This window comes from Engystomops pustulosus, chromosome 11 (genome assembly GCF_040894005.1).
Source record: "Engystomops pustulosus chromosome 11, aEngPut4.maternal, whole genome shotgun sequence".
NCBI classification, from domain to species: domain Eukaryota; kingdom Metazoa; phylum Chordata; class Amphibia; order Anura; family Leptodactylidae; genus Engystomops; species Engystomops pustulosus.
In genome coordinates this window covers 63,400,041-63,418,944 of record NC_092421.1, presented here as the reverse complement: position 1 = coordinate 63,418,944, position 18,904 = coordinate 63,400,041, and the positions used below count along the sequence as shown (strand labels likewise).

At 40.1% G+C, this 18,904-nt stretch overlaps 1 protein-coding gene across 2 annotated transcripts in view; it reads left to right on the top strand.

Moving 5' to 3' along the window:
• Positions 1-596: 596 nt before the first annotated feature.
• LOC140105714 (pregnancy zone protein-like) overlaps positions 597-18,904 on the top strand; it is a 39,292-nt gene continuing 20,984 nt past the window's right edge. For both annotated transcript variants that reach the window (XM_072129741.1, XM_072129740.1), the window contains exons 1-14: positions 597-709; positions 2,291-2,483; positions 3,424-3,580; positions 3,959-4,011; positions 4,981-5,001; positions 6,614-6,770; positions 7,577-7,661; positions 8,860-8,989; positions 10,198-10,306; positions 10,751-10,857; positions 13,105-13,281; positions 14,250-14,474; positions 16,797-16,869; positions 18,362-18,507. In XM_072129741.1, the coding sequence (XP_071985842.1) occupies positions 642-709; positions 2,291-2,483; positions 3,424-3,580; positions 3,959-4,011; positions 4,981-5,001; positions 6,614-6,770; positions 7,577-7,661; positions 8,860-8,989; positions 10,198-10,306; positions 10,751-10,857; positions 13,105-13,281; positions 14,250-14,474; positions 16,797-16,869; positions 18,362-18,507 (1,701 nt within the window). In that variant the 5' untranslated portion in view covers positions 597-641. The remainder of the gene's footprint in view (positions 710-2,290; positions 2,484-3,423; positions 3,581-3,958; positions 4,012-4,980; positions 5,002-6,613; positions 6,771-7,576; positions 7,662-8,859; positions 8,990-10,197; positions 10,307-10,750; positions 10,858-13,104; positions 13,282-14,249; positions 14,475-16,796; positions 16,870-18,361; positions 18,508-18,904) is intronic.

Sequence of the window (18,904 nt, the reverse complement as noted above, 5' to 3'; positions counted from 1 at the left end):
CTATGCCAACTAAATATAAAAAGCTCACGTACAGCGTTGCTAAGAAGAAATTTCAGGACCACTTTAAAATAAACCACAAACACAATTTAAAACATTTCTACAAGAATTGCTTATAAAACTTTTCCTTTACAGCATAATAACATACAAATAATTTCTACAATGGCTCTTCATGCATGTTCTGGAAAGTAAATGTTGCTTTTAAACGAACAGTATGTTCCACAAAATATCAATCCCTTATCTGGTGTAATAATAATAAAAAGGGAAGGAAAATCACAATGGCTTTTAAAAAAAAGTGTAAATCACCAAGTTAATAAACCATTCAAGCAGATAAATAACAAATATAAGACAAAATGATTATGTGCCTCATTTTGCAAGTTGCAGTACAGCGTTGAATCCATATATTCCTTATTACTCCCGCGGAGTGTGTAGCTATGTTTACTGGCCCTTGTCCATCTACACACACTCCACAGCAAATAAGCCGCCACAATGTGATGTCCTGAAAATATGGTCCTTAGCCAAGACAATCCCACAGTTTATTGACTTCAGGGTCATCTCCGGCCAGCTTATGGATCCTCCTTTATCTCCTGCAGTTATAAGGGAAACCCTTGTCCTGACTCGGTGCAGGTGACGTGTGGTCCAACATGTGGCTTCTCTTGGTGCCCGTGTACCTGGGTATCTTTAGCTCATCCCTCGCTTCAGCACCAGAACCGTAAGATATTAATCAGTACTTTTAAGTTACTATTATTTTTAGATGAATAAACATTATGGAATATTCCCGAATGTTTTAAATACTAAAGGAATAATCAAGACTTTGTCCTTAGGCTAGGACTGACTTTGCAGTGGGAAATCCTTCAGGGTAGTTGGTGGAAGTAACCCGCATTACCCTGTGCAATTTATATTTGTAATATATGTGACTATTGAATCCAACCAATTTCCAGCCTTAAAGGAAATCAACCACATGGATTTAGTTTAACCCAAGCATACTTACATGCGGGCATGTGCCCCCTGAAACTGGATCCATTGTTCATTTAGCTGTTGATTGGCTTAATTAAAAAAAAAAAGGAATTACTCCTGTGTATGTCATAGAAGCCTCTTCTGGCTCCGACAGTCGTTACCATCTCTCTGGCAAGTGAAGGGAGGGAAGGAGGCAGGCATAAGCGCCTAACAAAGGTGTGAATAATTCGAAGCCAATGTGGATAGAAGGGGATTGTGTGATGGAATCAGGAGCCCCTAAGGCTCATTTACATATTTTAAAGCCCCTATTCACACAAAAATCATCCAATACCAACTAAATAAAAAACACATCCTATTTCAGGGGGCACACGGCTGCATGTAAGTATGCTTAGGTCATATTGATTTCCTTTAAAAGGGGATTTTGAGCTTAAAACTTATACTTAAAGGAAACCTACCACCACGGATCTACCTATAAAGGTAGATCGGGTGGTAGTTGGATCTATAGGATGTGAGGATAGCCCTTTTAAGGGCTAATCCTCATGTCCCCGCAATTTTTAAATAACTTTTATTCTTCTTATATGTAAATTTTCTAAAGCCACTACTGGGGCGTGGAGTAGCTGGAGTTGAGGCTACAGAGGCTTCGGAGCAGTGAACGCGCAGACACGGGCCTGCTGTTCTGTGCATGGGCAGATGGCAGGTTTCTTGGATGAGGAGCTGCGCGCCGAAGATTTTGGGTAGGAAGATCGAAGAGGCAACTGGGGCGTAGAGTAGCCGCGCCGTGTAGCCTCAGCTCCGGCTACTCCGTGCCCCAGTAGCCAATTTACATACTAGGGGAATAAAAGTTGTTAAAAAATTGCGGGGATGTGAGGATTAGCCCTTAAGATTAGCCCTATAGATCCACCTACCACCCGATCTACCTTTACAGGTAGATCCGTGGTGGTGGGTTCTCTTTAAATTAGATCCTCCATATTAGATTGGAGGGAGACTAACAAATAGCACCCCAGCAGAGAATAGAACGGGAGGCAGACAGCACTGCCTAGAGGTCAGACCAGGTTACTGCAAATGATTTGGTTTAGCCACTTTTCTAATAATTGATCTGTCTGGGATCAGAATCTCACTATCTGTTACTGGTAACCTAGTCTGTACATTTTTTTGGTCAGGAAACCCTATAAATTTTGCATTTACAGAGGATTTAAATGTTCTTTGCCCAGGGGGACAGTGCAAAGTTTTGAGTATATAGCAAAAAGTTTTGAGTATTACGCAATAATGATTCTAGATATTTTCTCATTTCTGAATTCTGCATTATTAGAAAATCTCTGTTTCTGCTTCCCTACAGCCATTATTTGATAACTGTCCCAAGAACTCTTCCACAAGGGGCTGAGGAGAAAGCCTGCGTGACCTTCCGTGATCTGAAGGGGGAGGTTCATTTTAAAATAGAGCTGAAGAAAGACAATGAAGTTCACACTATGGCGGAGCATAAGATTGAGGCTCCTGAGAACCATGATCATTTCCAGTGTTATTCCCTTAGGGTCAGTATACACATATACATAATGTGAAATCAATGATCCATATTACAAATTATTAAAAAATAATAGTAATAGATTTTATTAGTAAATTGTGTTAAAACATTAAGTATAAGTGCATAAACGTACAAGGTCTTTCATATGGCAGATGTTGCTTCTACCTCTACTTCTCCTGAAATATAGGACTAAATAATCCCTGGTTCAGCTTAAAGGACATCTACCACCAGGATGAGGGACTGTATGCAAATAAGCCTGAGGGGCTCCAGGATCCATTAAAGGAGTTTTCCCATGAAGTAAAGTTAGGCCCTATTCATGGGATAGGGCCTAATTTTCTGATCAGTGATCAGTGATCGTAGCTCTGTCAGACTAATGGAGCACGATGGCCGCGCATGACCGTTCTACTCCATTAATCTCTATGGAGCCGACGAAATTGCAGAGACTGCGATCACCAATCTCCATCAGCTCCATAGCGATTAATGGAGCAGAACGGTCATGTGCAGCCGTCGAACTTTATTAGTCTGACGGTGCGATAAGGGGCCTGACGGAGGTACGCGGGACCCCATAGGACCCGTCGTTTTCACGATTTGTGGGGATGTCAGCACTGAGACCCCCACTGATCAGAAAGTTGGGCCCTATCCCATGGATAGGGCCTAACTTTACTTCTTGGGAAAACCCTTTTAACACCTAGGGAGTCTGGAGCCCCTCAGGCTCATTTGTCCTTCATGCTGGTGGTAGATGCCCTTTCAGGCTATGGTGCAGTGGTTTGGGTTCAAAGGTTTATCATAGGTTGTATGTGATACACAGACAAGTTCCATTCATTGCAATGGAACTGATTGACAATAGCATATCTAGCAACCAAAAACAACTTGTGTTTGCAGGACAACTTTCCTGTCAAAGCTTCAAAGAATAGAGAAACAATAACAAAAAATGTAAAATTTTCCTACAGGTTCCCATCATAAAAGACACTTATGACCAATGGCTGCTTCACGTGACTGCACATGGAGATCACATCAATGTAGATGATAACAAGAAGGTCTTTCTTATAAAGTCAGACTTGTGCGTTATACAAACTCATAAATTCTCCTACAAACCCAGTGATATGGGTAAGATCCAAAATATAGCTGATATTTTACTGTGCAGTAAGTGATGTAAGATTATTAACAATCTATGATTAAGAGCGGATAACTCGAAACGCGTCAGTCCCATACTTCTTGTGATATGCATATGGATTTTAAGCTCCAATAAAGACTTATACTGCATCAGAACCATCGTGCCGGAGGATTTTCTGAATTTGTATTAACAAAAAAATACTGAGAAATTGACTGTCATTGTAACAGAACGATAAAATGCCCTAGTATTAAGAGAAGGAATATGGATAGGAAATCCCAATTGATGAGTATTGGTCAGTAAGACTGTAAATCATAAAGTATCACCAAAGTAACTTGGAATTTTTCCCTACCTTTTTTAATATCTGATTTCAGTGAGATTCCGGCTGATCTCTATGAACCTTAACTTTCATCCTTCAGACAGAACAGTAAGTTTATGAAAACCATGTGATAATATTAATGAGATCAAAACATTAAAATGTACTTCCACATTTGAAAAAGTTTTTTTTTTTTTATAAATATATGAGTATCACTTGTATATAAAGCATGACTCTATTCTTCTTGCTCAGCTTCTCAGGCTTCGTTCCTCTCTCTTTTGTTCCATTACTTGCTTAAACCTCTTCACCCTCTACACAATACATGCCAATCAGGGGGTGAGCCCTCTTCATACAATGGAGGGGTTTGCTGAATATTGCAGCAAACACCCACCGCTAATACCCGCAATTGGTGTTAGCACCAATCATGGTAATTAACTTTTTCCGAAGTGTGGGCACAGCCATCTTTGATCCCCTGGACGTCATCAGGAAGCGGCGATCAGTTGTCATGATAGCCTTGGGTCTTCGTCAGACCTGAGGCTGTTTGGCTTCTGCAGTGTCGTTACAATGAGCAATGTAACAATTGTAATGAATACTGTGTAAAAATACCATATAATGCAATATTGTATCAGGCCATCTAGGGGTAAAGTACTCTAAAGGGTCTAAAAAAAATAGTAAAAAATAAAAGTTTAAAACATAATAAAAAATAATAAAAAATAAAAAAGAACTAAAAATTCTAATCACCCCACTTTCCCTGGAACTGATATAAAACATAATAAACAGTAAAAATCACAAACATGTTGGGAATCACTGCATCTCAAAATGCCCGATCTATCAAAATATAAAAAATGTTATGGTGAACCCCATAACGGAAAATAACGTCCAAATGTCCAAAACGCAACTTTCACCCCATTTTACATCACATAAAAAATGTAATAAAACGTGATGAAAAGGTTGCACAAAAAATTTCGAAAAAAAGGCATTGGTCATCAAGGCGCAAATGAGCTTGATCACTAAGGGGTTAATGATGAATCTGCATTGTTTAATCCAACAATATGATAATCTTTCTTTTTTTCTTTTCAGTTTCCTTTGATTAAAATAATAGTAAGTATTTCCCATTAGTAAAGTATCAAGTAAGTCTATCCCTGTGCCCTCATCCAAGTATACCATGTCCTAAAGAAACATTTAAAGGGGTTGTGCACTTGCAGCAAATAATTTATATGGTTTGTGTAAGGAAAAGTTATACAAATTTCCAATATACTTTCTGTATCAATTTTTTCTGGATCTCTGCTTGCTTTCCTTCTATAGAAAGCTTCTATGATTACTTCCAGTAGATAGAAATCTGACCCTGGTCACACAGGTGCACGGCTCGTTATATCACACGGCTCTGAATACTCTCAGATACTAACGAGCTGCACACCTGTGTAACATCACATGACCATGGAAGGATTTCTATCCACTGGAAGTAAGCATAGAAGCTTTCTATAGAAGGACAGCAAGCAGAGATCTAGAGAACTGTAAGAAAGTATATTGAAAAAATGGAATACTTTTTCCTTACACAATTATTACTATATATCAATTATTTGCTGAAACCTTAACAACCCCTTTAAACAGTACTATTGTGCTATGAAAGGGGTGTTAAAAGGGATGCTTACGTAGAGCAAATAATTTGCATTGCTTGCATAAATAAATCTTATACAATTTTCCAATATACAAAAAGTCTAATAAAATCTCCAGTGTTTACTACCTGTGGATTAAAAAAATGGTCTATGGTCATGTGATGTCAGACAGGTGAACGGCTCGTTATATCCCTGGTCATGTGATGTCAGACAGGTGAACGGCTCGTTATATCCCTGGTCATGTGATGTCACACAGGTGCACGGCTCATTATATCCCTGGTCATGTGATGTCACACAGGTGCACTGCTCGTTATATCCCTGGTCATGTGATGTCACACTGGTGCATGGCTCATTATATCCCTGGTTTTGTGATGTCACACAGGTGCACAACTCATTATATCCCTGGTTATGTGATATAAAAAGAGCTATGCATCAGTCACATCTGGTCATGTGATGTCACACAGGTGCAGGGCTCGTAATATCCCTGGTCATGTGATGTCACACAGGTGCACGGCTTGTTATATCCCTGGCCATGTGATGTCACACAGGAGCATGGCTCGTTATTTCCCTGGTTATGTGATGTCACAGATGCACAGCTCATTATGTATCTGGTCATGTGATGTCACACAGGTGCACGACTCATTATATCCTTGGCCATGTGCTGTTACACAGGTGCACGGCCCGTTTTATCCCTAGTCATGTGATGTCAGACAGGTGCACATCTCGTTATATAATAGAGAGTAATCAGAGCTGTGTATAATAATGTGTATATAATGTGTTGTGCATCTGTGTGACATCACATGATCAGGGACTGTTTTTTATCCATAGGAAGTAAACAATGAAGCTCACTATAGAATGACAGCAAGCAGATATTTTTAAAAAAACTATGAGGAATTAATGTAGTTAGTATATAATTGTATAAGTTCTCATTTCACAAACAATCTCAATTATTTGCTTTAGGAGGACAACACCTTTAACACACAGATTTCCCATTTTACTGTTATTTCCTATATTTCATTTTTTTTCTGCAAACACATAGTACACAAACAATTTCTGTAATTCATATGTCGCCTCAACATTTGTTTAAATCCTAACAGGGTCCAAATAAGCACCGTATAGCACAGTGGTTGAATGTGACTACGGACAATGGATTTGCAGAGATGAGCTTTCACCTAGCGGATGAGGTCATGCTTGGAGACTATCTCATTCACTTACCGACTCTTTGTGAGAAAAAGTTTACTGTTGAGGAATACGGTAAGTTTTATAAATATCTTATAGATATCTTATTATTTATACGGTAGTGAAAGGGGAAACAAGTAAGGCCCTATCCATAGGATTGGGCCTAACATGCTGATCATTGGGGGTCTCAGTGAAGAGACCCCCATAAGTTACAAGAACGGGGGGTTCCGATGGGGCCACAGGTATCTCCATTGGACCCCTTGGTGCTCCCAGAGATGAGCGGAGCAGATGGCCGTGCATCTCCGTTCTGCTCCATTCACCTTTATGGAGCTCACAGACACTGCCTACACCACCTGACCTCTGGCACTTCTTCTTGACTTGATTGTATAAATAAAAAGTAATTGATGACGGTAAATGGTGGAGGCTCCCAAAATTCCCAAGGTGGTGAGGGACAAAGGGTGGAGGTTCCAATATATTCCATTGCTTCACTAAGAAACACAAAAAATCTGGTTCCATTAGTTGACTTGTCCATCCCTAAGACCCGTTCCACACTTGCGAGTGTGATACGATGAACTCGCATCACACTCGCAACGCATGCTGCCGGGAACGCACGGCCCGAACGAACGCTGCACACCGGGAGTGAACTGACATGCTGAGTTCACTCCCGGTGTGCAGCGTTCGGGCCGTGCGTTCCCGGCAGCATGCGTTGCGAGTGTGATGTGAGTTCATCGTATCACACTCACAAGTGTGGAATGGGCCTTAGTCATAGTCCTACTACTTTTATATCACAATGTTGAAGTATCACATTTATACATCATCTTTATAGGTCAAGTTGCCATAGAATATAAAACTGAAAAGATCATAATCTCTTTATCTTTCAGTGCTAAAAAGGTTTGAGATTAATATCAATTCCCCACCAGTTATTGCTGCAACAGACAAATCCTTTCACCTGGAAATCTGTGGCAGGTAGGATTTTTGTCCCGGCAGGATTATTTATTTTGGATTAGATATAAGCTTTATGAGGTGACTTATTCTCATCTGGCCATTCACATTCAGTTTCATTAATCTGTCATATTTAAACATTTCTTCAATTGGATGTTATTAAAAAAAATGTTCCTGTGTAAAGATAATTTCTAATAAATGTAGTCATATGGTCCCTTAGAAACGAGACTGTGTCCTTGGATACGACCACCTCTGCTGGAGTGATTGCACAAATAAACAAAAAGTTTTTCTATATGGATCACCCGGCTGTATGTCCCCCAGCCGTCCTGTGGTAATGATAGCTGAATCCAGGAGGTCAAACAGGATTCAATAGCGCATGTCTGGCCACCGCTGCCAGAGTGTGGGGTGGTCGTAAGCGAGGAAGCTATCTCGTTTCTAAGGGACAACATGACTACATTTATGAGAAATTATCTTTACACAGGAACATTTTTTTTAATAACATCCAATTAAAGAAATGTTTAAATATGGCAGATTACTGAAACTAAATGTGAATGCCCAGATGAGAATACCCCTTTAAGGCAGACCAGATGACATCCTTAAAGGTGTTGTTAAAGCATCTGGCTCCCTGTATAGCCCCAACAGTGTGTGTCCAAAAAGACCAAAAAGAACAGCATGTTACATCATGGTGCTGCGGGGCAAAGAGTTTCGGAGTTTGTGTTCCAAGGAATCCAACATCATTGTTGACAAAATTAGAGATGTTGAAAGGACAGACAAGGACATTCTGTCCATCTTGCTAAGTTAACTGATTTCCATCTAGAGAAATCTACAGGAGACAGTGGGTGTGGTGTAAATTAATTAAAACAGCCAAAAAAGGAGTAGACCAGTGTTCAGACTACTAAATATAAAATGTCTCACCTGTCTTTTTTATCTGTGGTGAGTGAGAACAATCATTTGAACAAGCAAAACTTCTGGTAACTGGATAAAACACGTTGGACAAAATTCCAACATGGTGAAAAAAACGGATTCTGACTCTATTTCTATTAGAAATAACATAAAGACAAGCAGCAGTATTATTACATCAATAGCAGACAGTCCTTTTAGACTAATTTATAGAAAATTCTGGGTATAGATGTAATATGCAAATCAGTAGCCTGATGCCAAAAACAGGAAAAAACTTTGAAACTTTGTAACATCAGTTTTGTAATTTGTCTTCATTTTCCAGATACACTTATGGAAAGCCGGTAGAAGGATCCATGGATATTTCTATCTCTTCTAAGCATGGATGGAGCAGTACAGACTCCAGCAGTGAAGGCAATGAAGAGAACCCCTCTGTAAACATAAAGAGTAGAAAGGTAAATTTCAAAGAGATTGTCCACTAAATTGTATCTTATCCTTCTCTTAAATTTACCATGAAGATGCAATTTTCTCTTGGCATTACTGACCCGTCCCTCTCCTGGATCTCTTAATACCTTTCCAAGTGAACGGTGAGCGTTCTGTCCTGGGACCTCAACTCTTCTCCATTTACACCGCTGACGTAGGAAAGTCGCATGACTTTCAATACCACTCCTATGCAGATTCATATTTCTGGTCCAGGTATCTCCCCTCATCTCGTCAGAATTCCATTGTGTATTTCAGCCATATCCTTTTCTTCCCGTTTTCTAAAAGTTAACATGGACAAAACAGAACTCATAATCTTTCCCTCCATCATAATTCATGTCTCTGGTCCCTAAAAATGCCTTGGTATCATCTTTGACTCTACTTTATCCTTTAAGCCTCACATACAGGCCCTTACTACAACTGCCTCCATCTGAAACACATCTCTCGCATCCAACCCTTCCTTTATACAGAGTCCACAAAATTACTAGTCCCCATCATTTCCTGATTGGACAACTGCAACATTTTTCTCTGTTGTCTCCTAGCAAACTATCTAACACCACTCCAATCTATCCTTAATTCTGCTGCCCAGCTAATCCATCTGTCTCCTCCCTTCTCCTCTTCGCCAGCCTCTCCACTACACATTGCACAGCTAATTCAATTTAAAATACTAAACATGTCCTACAAAGTCATCCACAAGTTTTCCCCTCCGTGTATCTCTGAACTCATCAGCCAATACCTTCCCCCATGTAATCTCCATTCCATACAGAACCTTCAGCTTCACTCAATGGATCAGATTTCCATCTAACCTCCAATTCTTCAAACGTAACCTGAAAACCCTGTTCAGGATCGTCTACAGCACGCAATAATTGCCCTGTTGTGCTCCCTCACCTTGTGACTTCATTTACCTTCCCATAGAATGTAAGCCCTCACGGGCAGGGTCCTCCTCCCACTTGTCCTCTAATCACTGTAGTTTTGAACTTGCATTTGTTCTTCTTGTAATGTATGTGAATCCCTTATTGCATGTTCTGCACCATGGAATTAACGGTGCTCTATGAATAAATAATAATAATATGAGGAGAAGTCTAGATTGGTCTAGGTAAGAAAATTATGAGCTGACTTAACCCCAACCATTGGTAAAAAAATTCAGTTTTTAAATGGGACTATTTTTTAAACCTACGTTTAGGCCGACAGCAAAGGATGCGTGAAAAAAGATATCAATCTCGGATTATTCAATTTCTCAAAATCACATCAGGCTTTGGAAATTAAAGCATCACTGACAGAAGATGAAACAGGTAAAAAATTCTGATGCCATCAAATCAATGGGGGAGATTAATCCATCTGTCCACACCCGAATTCTGGAGTATTTTGTTAAGTGTTTTAGACCAATTTTAGGCTGTTTTACAATTTTTCTGAAAAAGGACATGGTCTCTAATAGCTGTTCTAAAGTAGACCCCGCAGTCTAAGATGACTCTAGATTAATAATCCAACATGAATTATCTGGCAAATAATATGAATAAGACTGTTTATTCAATGACACTTTGATAAATCTACCCCATTCGGTTTTCTTTATACTATTTCCAGAGCCACATGATAACTTTTCTTATACGACTGGTCCATGATCTAGGGGTTGGTTCAATACAAAACAGTTGTACAAAACAAGTTCATTTCATCTACATTTGGGAAATGTAAGTTCTAATCCAATTTACAAACTATGGGCGGCCTCTTCTCTCTTTCAGGTCATGTTGAACAGGCAACAGTCAGGATCAAAGTGAACGTGCATAAAATTATTTCATTTCCTAAAGATGTATATCTTTATCAGAAAGGAGTGCCATATCATAACATGGTAAGGAGAAAATGGTGAATGCAATAATAGTATTGCCCTAGCGCTGGCAGTTTCATGAGACCAAGGTCGAGTCCTTAAATTTTTGTCTAAGAGTGAAGTAGATTTACAGTAAATGTGATAATCTGTGTGCTTTCTGTGATTGTGTGCATTCCCAAACTCTGAACGTTTATCTGTTGTTTGACCTCGAGTGTTCCCCACAAACCTGTTCTGTGATTCTGCTCCGTTGACGACCTCCAGCTATTTTTATAGAATTATGTCTGTTTGCAAATTGCCATGATCTTAGGTTTGTTTGACTATTTTCATGCTTTGGACCTCCTTACTCTGACCTGCCCAAGCCACCAGTCAACTACATTGGGACTGCTCAAAGAAGTAGCGGCTTTGTGTTTGTGACACAGCAAAGTCCTGATCCCTGGAGATTAAACCAAAGACAAACCACCTGGATGATACACTGGGTCCATATTGAGGTGTCGGTTCTTCTAGCCATTATAAAAAGTCATCACTCAGGCTTCCCATAGAATAAAGGCTCATATTTATGTAAGCAAAAAAGGGATACACCTTTAGGTTGCAACTTTCACATAATATCAAATATCTCACATAAAATAAATTTTATACATAAATAACGTATTATGCATCACAATAGGGTCTGTATTTCTTTAAAATAAAGAGGAGCTTACCATCAACACAAGATATCAAATTATAAAGAACACAAACACATATAGCATGGCTGCAACTATGCATCACCTGCCATTGAAGGGGTATTCCCACAAAGACAAAATTCTTAAATATACTCAGGACAACAAAATAACACAATGGGGCTCATTTACTTAGGGTTCATCTGACTCATTTTCGTCGGTTTTCCCGACAATTTCCATTTTTGCACCAAATTGCCTGTGGATTTTGGTGCACGTAATCGGATTTTGGTGCATCGGCGCTGGCTTGCGCGCAACAGAAATCGGGGGTGCGGGCCGTCGGACAGCGCGCGGGACTTAACATTTACAAATGTGTCGCAAGACATGCACTTGCAAGCACCGGGAAGATTCTAGCCTGTCTCTATCAGTCCTGGTGTTTACATTTTGGTTGAAGCTGTATATGACCATAAACTCCTGACTATGGTCGGGCAGATCCCTGTGGCATGAACAGCTTCTCTTGTACTTCAGGAGGCAGAGATCACTACAGACACAGGCACTTCCTGTCCAGCAGCAGCATGGAGAGGAGACTGAAGCTCTATGGATGAGCTTTGGATCCGAGGGCAGGGGGTGACATAGCAGAGCTAAGTGTGTTTTATAGGTAAGGTATAAGAGCTGAGTGTGTCACTGTCTTATATCCATCTCATGAGCCTGATCTGTCTCATCTTTCTTTTTCTATGTGTCAGATATTAGTAGAATGTTCAGAAGCTAAATAAAAGTCTAGATAAACCTTTTATCCTGATAATCTAAGCACAGTGTCAGCACACTGCATCTTATAGCACAGAAGAACCATGAAGTGTCCATCCACACTGCTGAATCTTATAGGAGCAAAAACAGCAATACAACTGATTAAAATTTCAAAGTAGGGGTTAAAAGTGATCCTTATTGTGTAAAATTCACAAGAAGATTAAAGGACATCTACCACCAGGATCAAGGATGGCAACCCAAGCACACTGACATACTGGTGTGTGCCCCCTCTGACAGGATCTGCTATTCTCTTAGCTTCTCATGCCCTTGTTTTTACAGAAAAATGCTTTTAAAGTTATGCAAAGGTGTTAACGGACCTTGGAGCCCCTCAGGCTCATTTGCATAATTGATAAAGTCTTTTTCTTAAAAATAAGGGCATAGGAAGCTAAAAAAAAACATAGAACCATACAGAGGGGGTACACACCAGTATCTCAATGTGTGCTTGGTTTACAAAGCTTCATGCTGGTGGTAGATGTTCTTTAAAATGTAGAACAATGTAGAGCCAGTGTCGGACTGGGTTTCCTTTGGCCGAACAGAGAAAATTAATTTGGGGGCCCACATTTCCTTATCCCCCAAGAAATATACTCTAGCATCTTTCAAATTGTGTTATTTTCTAATGGACCTCAGGGGTTCAGTATTGGGTTGAGCCAGGGCCCACCGGAGGATCCTCTGCTACTCTGGTGGGCCAGTCCGACACTGTGAAGAGCTAAGTAGAAGCTGGTTGGTGTAGCTTCACCTTAGGAAATTTGTAACTTATAAATAAACAGTAAATGTAAGAATGTTCTGGTTACCCATTTCCTTTCTATAATTTCAGGTGACAGTGACTGACGAGAAAGAACGGCCCATGCCTAATAAAGCCGTTTATCTATATCTAAAATGGGAAAGTGGAGAAACATCTAGTAAGCCAGAAAAAACGGTGGTAACAAATGAGAAAGGGATAGCTCATTTTTCTCTAAACACCTCAACATGGGAAAAATTTATGACTGTAAAGGTAAGAAGGATAATTTAGTGGAAAGTTGTTTTCCATGAACGTCGTATTTTATTTTTGTGCTTAAACCCATAAATCTATCCAGTCACTTATGAAATATGGGCATAACAGTTTACGGAATAAGGTTAACAACATATTTATAGTGATGTAGCCCTATTGAGGGATAAAAACCTTCTACTAGTGGGGGAATTAGGATTGGCGTTCTCACAACCAATCTTTGAAATTCCTCGAGCTGGCAGTCCGGTGCCAGTAACTACTAAGAGGCTCTGGCCTCTAAATGGATATGGGTGCAAACTCGGACACTCCCCTGTATGCACACCCTCCACCTGCCCTGCTTCCCACCTGCTCCTGCTTGAGGAACGGAGAAGCACAAAAACTGGTGGGTAGAGGGAGTTCCAACAGAGAATGGACGGAAAAGCCATAATGAACCTCCCCAGTGTTTGTGGTTGTTCCAAAGTTGAAGAGTCAAAGTTGCATTAAGAGTTACAATATACTTTAGAGAAATGAGGGGCAGATTTACTCATCAAAGAAACCCATGCAATCACTTAGGGTGTTTCCACACCATGGAGGGACACAGCCGACTCTCCTAGAATGGGAAAAAGTGGGACGCTGACTAGTATCATTCCAGTTCTAAATTAAGTGGCTTTCATAGGTTGTCTACACAACTTTAAGCTGAACCAGCTCATCCATTCAGAACAGAGCTGTAGAATATGGGTGTAGAAAGACTTTACATCGCTTGGGGCTCCAGAAATGCTAAATATGCCTGCAAAATCACAAAGATTGACTTCTCTTCTTTTGTCTCCCTCAATGCTTTCAGTAAAACATATTCTCTCCGCTTCTTACCTCATGTAGACGTAGATGTCTTAAATAAATTAATCTGGAACTTCCATGAGAAAACTGCAAGGGATTGGATACTACATGGACAGAATTGAGGCGTCTTTCAAACCTTTATTTCTAACACTTTTTTTAAGGCTACTTTGTCACCTCTACATGATGATGATGAAAATGATGAAGATACAAATGTAGAAGATCAAACTGATGCTAGACCTTATTATTCCAAAAGTGAAAGCCACATTTCTATGGTAAGAGAAGCAAATGAACTGGAATGTGATTCTGATCAAACGGTGACAGTGGAATACTACGTCCACAAGAAGAATCTTTGTTCTGATACTGATCATCTCAACTTTTTCTATATGGTAAGTGATGACTATAATAGCAAATTTTAGGTAAACAAGTCCAAAGATTGCTGTGCGTGGGTTATTATAATGAAGAGACTAGGTGTTGCTGAGCTGAGTCAGACTGAGTCAGTCTGACAGGTTCCCTTTAAGATATTGTATCATTTTCTCACTTTTAAACCAGTACCCGAAATTAGATAACTCCTTTTGGTATTATAATTAGTGGGTTTGTCAAAATTTCGTTCATTGGGTTTGGCAAAACATCAGGAAAAATTTGGTTCTGGACCTGGACTTGACACTGAACATGACTCTGAATACGAACCCCACTCAAGTCAAAGAGAGCACAAATTGTACCACCTAAAATGGCTGGAAAATAGAGGTAATAAGAGGAAGATGGTTAAAAAATATAGTTTATAACAGGGTAGTTGCCCTGACAAGTAAATAAAACTAAATGAAACATGTTTAAACTGAAAACTTTATAAAAAAAAACAATAAAATACTCTTAATGTTATTGAGGTTAAAGGTGTTCTGTGTATTTAGGCCAAATTATTCTCATAGCGGTAAAAAAAAGGGAATGGGAAAACATCAAAGCTTTCTTTCACTGTCATTAAAATCCTGTGTATGCACAATTTGAATTATTTGGACTCTCTAACCACTCATCCAGGACCTCGCAAAGACAAGTCATGTGGGATCCATAACTGGTTTGTGTGGATGTCCATTTTGGCTGTATACAGGCGGATTCTCTTGTTGGTGATGACATCTCCGAAGGTGCTGAACATGTGCTCTGATAGTACACTTACTGCAGGGCAGGATAGCACCTCCACGGTATAGAGGGCAATTTCTATACAATTATCTGGACATTTTTGTGTCCAATTTTCCCATCCACAAATTGAGTAGGGAGGACCATCCTTCAGTGCCAGAAGACATGTTGCCAGATAATCTTCCACCATGTGAGTCGCAGTCAGCATCCTGGTACTATGTGCAGTATCCATTGTTGGCAGAGGTTGAGGTTGTAGCCATGCAAACTCTCCCTCCCGAGGTGGTGCTAGTGGCCCTGTGGTGTTGGCGATTACCTCCTCTTGTATTGCCACTGAGCTCTCAATGTCTGATGGAAACTCCGCCAGTAGTGCTTACACCAAAGTTTGATTTCTCATTTTTCTGCCTTTGGTAGAATGAAGGATGCTACGCTATCCTAGTAGCGTTATCCTTGCAACCTTTACATTTAACTTTGAATCTAGGCACTCACTGTTGACTATCCAGACAAGTTTTGGTGTCATTGCATAAGCACAAACTGGCAAGAGGCAAGAACACTCCCACTCCACCGCATCTCCTTAGCCACAATCCAGTGATGCCTGTGAGCTGCTCTGATTGTCACACTTCTGGTAGGAAAACTCCTCTTCATCCTTCACTTTCAAAACAGTGAAGTACCTGACCACTATTCTAGCAACCCACCCAGCAAGCTGTGTGTGGACTTTCCTGAAACGTGTATGTCTTCTTCTTCCTCTGATGAAACCATTACATCTTCTGTCAGGATCTGAAGAGCTTTTTTTGAGCAGGTGGAAGATGGTGATGATAGCGCTGACTGTGACATTATCAGTTCTGACCATATTGGTGGCATATTGGAAGCAGTGCAGCTGCTCAGGTTAGCTTAATGGGTACAAAACTTAAAGGGAACCTACCATCATGATTCTACCTACAAAGGTAGAACGGGTGGTAGGTGCATGTATGAGACATGAGGATAGCCCTTTTTAGAGCAAATCCTCATGTCCCCGCTATCTTTTTGAAATCTTTACTGCAAAAATATGTACATTTTGTAAAGCGGCTACTGGGGCGTGGAGTAGCCGGACATGCGTTCTGCGCATGCACAGTATGTTGGCTTCTTGGATGGGGGGCGCGCAGCTATGAGGAAGCCGAAGATCTCAGGGTAGGAGCAGCAAAGATGCTACCGGGACGTGGAGTACCTACGACGTGTAGCCTCATGCCCGGCTACTCCACGCCCCAGTAGCCGCTTTACAAAATTTACATATTTGGGCAACAAAGATTTCAAAAAGATAGCTGGACGTGAGGATTATCCTCACGTCCCATACATCCACCTTCCACCCGTTCTACCTTAATAGGTAGAATTGTGGTGGTAGGTTCCCTTTAAGAGGTAGCACTGGTAATGCAATTCTTTTTGAATCTTGTATAAAACATAATTTCTTCACATTTAACTTGGAATCTAGGCAGCAGTTTTGTTAAAATGGAAGAAAAACTATTAAATACTATAAAAAATTATGTTATCAATTATTTAGAATTATTGTCTGATCAGCATCCATTATAAAAAAACTTTTAACTTTCTTTCAGTTGCGGACCGTTTATGACATAAAATTTTACAAGGAACACAAAGTAGATATTAAAGACCAATTAAATAACCCAAGTAAGTAAAAATGAATGTATTAAAAAAGATTGAACCTGTGTGGTGATAATTTCCCACAAACCTAGTGATGCTGTCCCTTAGAAACAAGATTTTTGTCTTTGGATATGACCACCCCGTTTTCTGGCACTATTGAGGCAGCCTACTAACTGGATTCAGCAATCCCATAGGACGACTGTAACAACTCTTGGACATTTCATATGCAAAAACTATTTGTTTCTTTGTGCAATGTCTTCAGCAGCAGTGGTCGTATCCAAAGACATCAATCTCTTTCCTAAGATTGTGACCTTTATGGGAAATTATGCTTACATTTTTTGAATCACATAAAATGGAAAAAAGTATATGGAAGATACCACTTCAAAGAAGAAAAGCTGTTGTACGCTCCAAAGTGAGTTTAATTAAATCTACTGAAATAGCTGTATGACCTATGTAGCTGATGTTCTGCCATTTGCAGCTCCTCACTGTAAACTGCTCGACCATCGACTCGGGATTATATTCCCAGAGCAGGAAAAGAAATTTCAAGAAAAGTTCTAGGAACAACATCAAATATTACAGACAATTATAGTGAAAGGCTAGAGGCCACAAAGTGCCTCTCCTACTAAATCACAATGACCAAACTCCATCAAAATCTCCAAAACCCAAAAACACTCAGAGTATAATGGTCCAACAAATCAATTTTATTTAATCACATATAAAAAGGCCACATATCACAAACAATGCATAAAAACACGTATATAGTAGAAGTCCAAATAAATATATTGCCATCAGACTGGGGACATATACAGGAGTAAATTCCCAATATTATAAGTGCATAGTGCATGTAAACTCATGAGTAAATATTTGCCGAAACTAAGTTCTGGACTAATGTCCATAACTTGTAAACCTTCCAGGAAACCACATGGAGACTTTGGGGGATATTTATCATATGCTATCGCGGCTCTGCTTTTGTGCAGCACGATACACCAAGAGGCTTAAGCCCCCGATGTATCCGTCGGGATCTTGCTCGGCGTTTATTTCACATGGAAAAAGTTGCTGGCTGCAGCAAGTGCGCAGGCGTGGGGACAGTAACGTCCCGCGCTGGTCCACTCCCGACCAGCCGTGCCGCCCCTTTACGCCCCACCGGCATCCAGGTGGAAGATTGGGGAGAATAATCGTAACTGTCGTGGCGCAGAAGCCCTGATAAATATCCCCCTTCATCTAGAACCTTATTGAAAGATTTACTTTTACTTGTCTTTACATGATGCAGATCATAACCTCATATTGTTATGTATGGCCGTGTATCCCTCTGTAACAAGGATACAGGACAGACTCTCTTGTACATGTAATGTCTCTATTTCTAAAAAAAACTATGAAAATTGTTTATTGAAAATAGAAAAATGCTCCAGTGAATTCTCTGTATTATTTACTGTATTGTGAGGTTCATACTGGTTCCAGTATAGCAGGATGTAATGTGAGAAACATCTTCATTATTTTTTTATTTTCCTTTTGTTTCCAGCTATACACGGTTCTTTTTCCTTAAGTTTTCATGTAGATGCAGATTTGTTCCCTCATGCTGGTCTGATAGTTTTTTCAGTGCTGCCCAATGGAGAAACCATTGCAAATTCATTACTCTATATGGTTCCGTTCTGTACAAAGGAAAAGGTATGGGAAAAAAATCTATGTCCATTTTCAACTGAACAATTAAAGGGGTGTTCCTGTTTCAGCAAATTGTTATTGTTTTTATGATAAAAAGTTATGCAATTTCCAATATACTTTCTATTGTCAACTCCTCATGGATTTCTAGATCTCTGCTTGCTGTCATTCTATAGGAATCTTCTATGTTTACTTCATGTGGACCAGGGTCATCGCTGGTGCCCCGGATCTCTGGCTTCCCACCCTCTCTCCTGCAGACACGGATCGCAATGAGAAAGTTCACACTCACTGCTTTCCCCTGCAGCTCAGCCACCGGGTGAATAAGACTCCAGAGGCTGAAGGACCTTTGATGATGTCATGGTCACATGACCTGCCGGGGAAAGCAGTGACTTCACAGAGAGAGATA